General features: G+C 32.3%; 1 protein-coding gene across 1 annotated transcript; it reads right to left on the reverse strand.

Annotated features, from left to right (window-relative positions):
• Positions 1-1,016: 1,016 nt before the first annotated feature.
• Positions 1,017-2,847, reverse strand: LOC18009940 (eukaryotic translation initiation factor). The gene is made up of 4 exons (XM_006391833.2): positions 2,744-2,847; positions 2,530-2,614; positions 1,481-1,840; positions 1,017-1,397 (listed from the first exon to the last, which is right to left on the reverse strand). The coding sequence occupies exons 1-4, from the start codon at positions 2,833-2,835 to the stop codon at positions 1,128-1,130; spliced, it is 807 nt and encodes a 268-aa protein (XP_006391895.2). The 5' UTR covers positions 2,836-2,847; the 3' UTR covers positions 1,017-1,127.
• Between the last annotated feature and the right edge of the window lie 832 nt (positions 2,848-3,679).

A 3,679-nucleotide genomic window follows, 5' to 3' on the forward strand; every position in this document is an offset into this window, starting at 1 on the left:
TATCTTCTCCCTTAATTAAAATATATTCCTTTGGTAGGTATTTATTGTTATCATCATCTTCATCAGTCCAGTTTCACAGTATTTAATCAATGATAAATTAATAATAAAAGGAGATTTGAGGTGATAAAGGTTGTGCTTTTATATATATCGTTAGAACTTTTTAGTGCTTATGTTGGAAAAAAAGGACTAATGCATATATCTACCATAATACTCAAACGTCTTAAATGGATTTTACGTAAGTAGAAATGAAAATAATTATGATACGTTGCGACTTGTGAATATACTTTGTGGCTTGAGCTTTACAATTTCGCTCACATTTTATTTTTTTTTATATTACTATATATCAAAATAGATTTTACGTAAGTAAAAAATAAAAAATAAAAAATTATGATGTGTTGTCAGGGCCGGATCTGGGATTTTAGGGGTCTGAAACAAATATAAAAATGGGAGCTTCTAATTGGTTTTATAAAAAAAAAATTAAATTAATTTTTTTTATGGACTAAACTGGATTAAAAAAAATTGGGAGGCAAGACAAATGTTTTAATGAGTTTGGCCCAAATCCGATCATATATGTTGCAACTTGTGAATATACCTTGTGATTTGAGTTTTACAATTTTTCTCACATTTTATTTTTTTATACTAATATATATTAACCCGTTTTACTGTTAGTATAATAGATTTTTCTATCCTAAAATCAAGATATATTTTTTTCTGTTTTTAACATGATCTTTTTATAAACTTTTTTAAATTAGATTTGTATAAATTTTGGTTGTGGAAATAAACAATATATATTAAAAAACTTTGTCTGATCAAGTTTGTGATGTATGTATATATTTCTATTTTTTTTTTTTTAAATAACATAAACTAGTTGACTCACTTAAGGCAATAATTTTTTTTTCTCTAATTAATAGTTAAAAGTACGTAATATGCATGATGAATAATTGTGGAATTTTTCTGTATTTTTAAATTTCGTTATTGAAACCAAATACTAAGGCACGAGATGACTCTAGGTTGAAAAATAAATCCCAAAATGCTCGACTCCCATTTGTCTCGGACAAAGCACAATAACAAAGAAGATGTAAAGAGCAAAAAAAAAAAAAAAAATCTAAATTCGCAACTCAGAAAGCTTAAGCACTAATAATGATGTTTTTCAAGGAGACCACTTCCTTCCAGCCATTGGAGCGCAGATGGATGAGATTCCGAATCATACATCTCCGTCGCATAACTAACTCAGAATGATTCGACAGATTCTTTAAACGTCTGAAATGGATATCGTTTATCACTTTTGAATATAAACTTGACCCATCAAGTTCTTTGCCGACAGTTTTCAGAAAGAGGCAAACAGCTTCAACATTTTCCTCTGATGGACACATTTTCTTATCATTCCCCAAAAGCTCCTGTATAATAAGAGTTAACATAAACACACCAGCGCAATAGTTAAATCAAAAATGTGTAAGCTTATAAGTGTAGGTTACTTCACCTGAACAATGTGGTGAGCAATCCTTTGTGGAACCATCTTCTGCTTTAGAAGCTCACCAATCAAACGAAGATTTCCTAGAGCCCGGAGATTCAACAATCTTTCCTTCTCCTTCCGTTCTGTCTTCTCATTTGGTGCGTTCATCTTTCTAAGCTCTTCACTATGCCCTTCAGCTCCCTCGAACAACTTTTGACATTGATTCAACACTAGCTTCTGGAATGTGATCTTCTCAGTTGCCTTATCAGCCCCAAGCTCACGTAGAAACTTAGGCAGCTTGTCATGGAGATCAGAGCATAGTTTAGCGTACATAGGGCAAAAGGTCGGCTCAAGGATAGCTTTCTCAACAATAAGGGTTACCAAATTCTACAATTAGAATAGAAATACACATATCAGTCGTGTATTGACGTAACTAATTTATAGGAAGCTTTTCTAAGTTTTTTTGAATTCTCAAAGCGTACCAAACCAAAATTCATCTAACCGATATCAAATTTAATTTAAACCCGAACGGTAACGAAATTATTATACGTACTCCCTATGTTGCTAATATAGAAGTGATTTTTAAAGATATTTCAGACATATTAAGAAGTACTTCATAATATTTGCATCATTTTTATAAAGCAATTTTTAATAAATTATTATGAATCAATATAATTATAGAATTCAATTGTTTAAAGCGTGTTAAATAAAATGTACAGATCAAAGCTAAGAAATTCCATTTTTGTGGAACCAAAAAAAAACAATAAAACTAATCTTGTAAACAGATGAAAATTACCAAACTGAAACCGAAAGGCGAACCTAGCTAACTCAAACATATATGGCGCAACAAATAAAAAACATTTAGATATACAAAACGTTTATATATATTAAGTTATGACTTATTTTTATTTTATTAAATTTATTAAATATCGTATTCAAAACCAACACTTGAACTACAAAAATCTCAAACCGAACTGAATTAAAATAAATTTTGGTAATAAACGCAACCCGAAACAGAAAAACGGAATGCCTAAACCTAAAACACTTCATCTATGCCTTCAGATAAGAGCACGCACCGTTAAGATATTAGGTGTACTACAAGAGTTGATAAGTTGGCTCAAGAGACGACGATATTTCTCGTCGGCTATCTCGTTCATCATCCTGGCCAAGCAATTAAGCAAAGTACACAAAATTAGAAGCTAACTCTAAAGATTTATTGTTTGAGAAATCAAAAGTTTATTCACATCTCAGTATATCCCACAAAAATGCGGCAGAATAGGAACTAATTACCAGCTGTTATCTTCCAAAGCCAATGCTTTGAATGTTATCCAGTCCTGCAACAATACTCCAGACCTGAAACAAACCGACTTTGTTTCTTCCATGTTTTCCCTGCAATCTATGATTGTGATACGCTGTATTTGTATATGTTGCAAAGAGTCGAAGAGACTAGAATATTTAACAAACTAATGGTAGATGCATGGTGGACACGTGTTCAATAATGATAAATGTGTGTATATTTCTCTTTGACGAAAAATAAATGTGTGTGTTATAACACATATCATATATGGACTCTTATACTGGCCCATTAGGCCCATCAGGGCATTGTACTTAACCTAGATTCCCTATGTACTTTATATATACATTCCAGTGATTAATAAAGTATCTAAATTTTCACAACACGTTATCAGCACGATAAGACTCTCTGAGCGAAAAACCCTAATAAATCCGGCCACCACCAAAACCCTAAAAGCAAGTCGAAACTTAAAAGACGCATATCTTCCAAACCGTGAGGAACTAGAAGACGATCTACATATCAAATCGAAGCCCTCGACGAGACGAATCTACTGGTGAAAACCGTTTGTCGATCCAACGTCGGACGCGCCCTCACGCACACTTACAGTACACGACGATCAACCGAAAAAAAAAAAAAAAAAAAAACCAGATCCGAGTTTTTCCTTCTTCAACCAGCAGCTTCTCCAGTTTTGGTGATCAATCCTTGGAATTTGTAGCGGCTAACTGAGGTCTATTAGCTCCCAGTTTCATTAGCCTGTCAGAAATCCAAAGGTGGAAAAGGTATCTTCTAAAACTGAAAGCCATAGAACCTGTTGTTTAAACACTTCAAAACCCTATAAAAAAAAAAAAAAAAAAAATCGATCTCTAATTGATTGAAAGTGTTTGATACTCTGATGATTGATTGATAACTTGTTGATTGATTGTTTAAATTAC

This window comes from Eutrema salsugineum, unplaced genomic scaffold, assembly GCF_000478725.1.
Source record: "Eutrema salsugineum unplaced genomic scaffold, Eutsalg1_0 scaffold_8, whole genome shotgun sequence".
In the NCBI taxonomy this organism is placed as follows: Eukaryota; Viridiplantae; Streptophyta; class Magnoliopsida; order Brassicales; family Brassicaceae; genus Eutrema; species Eutrema salsugineum.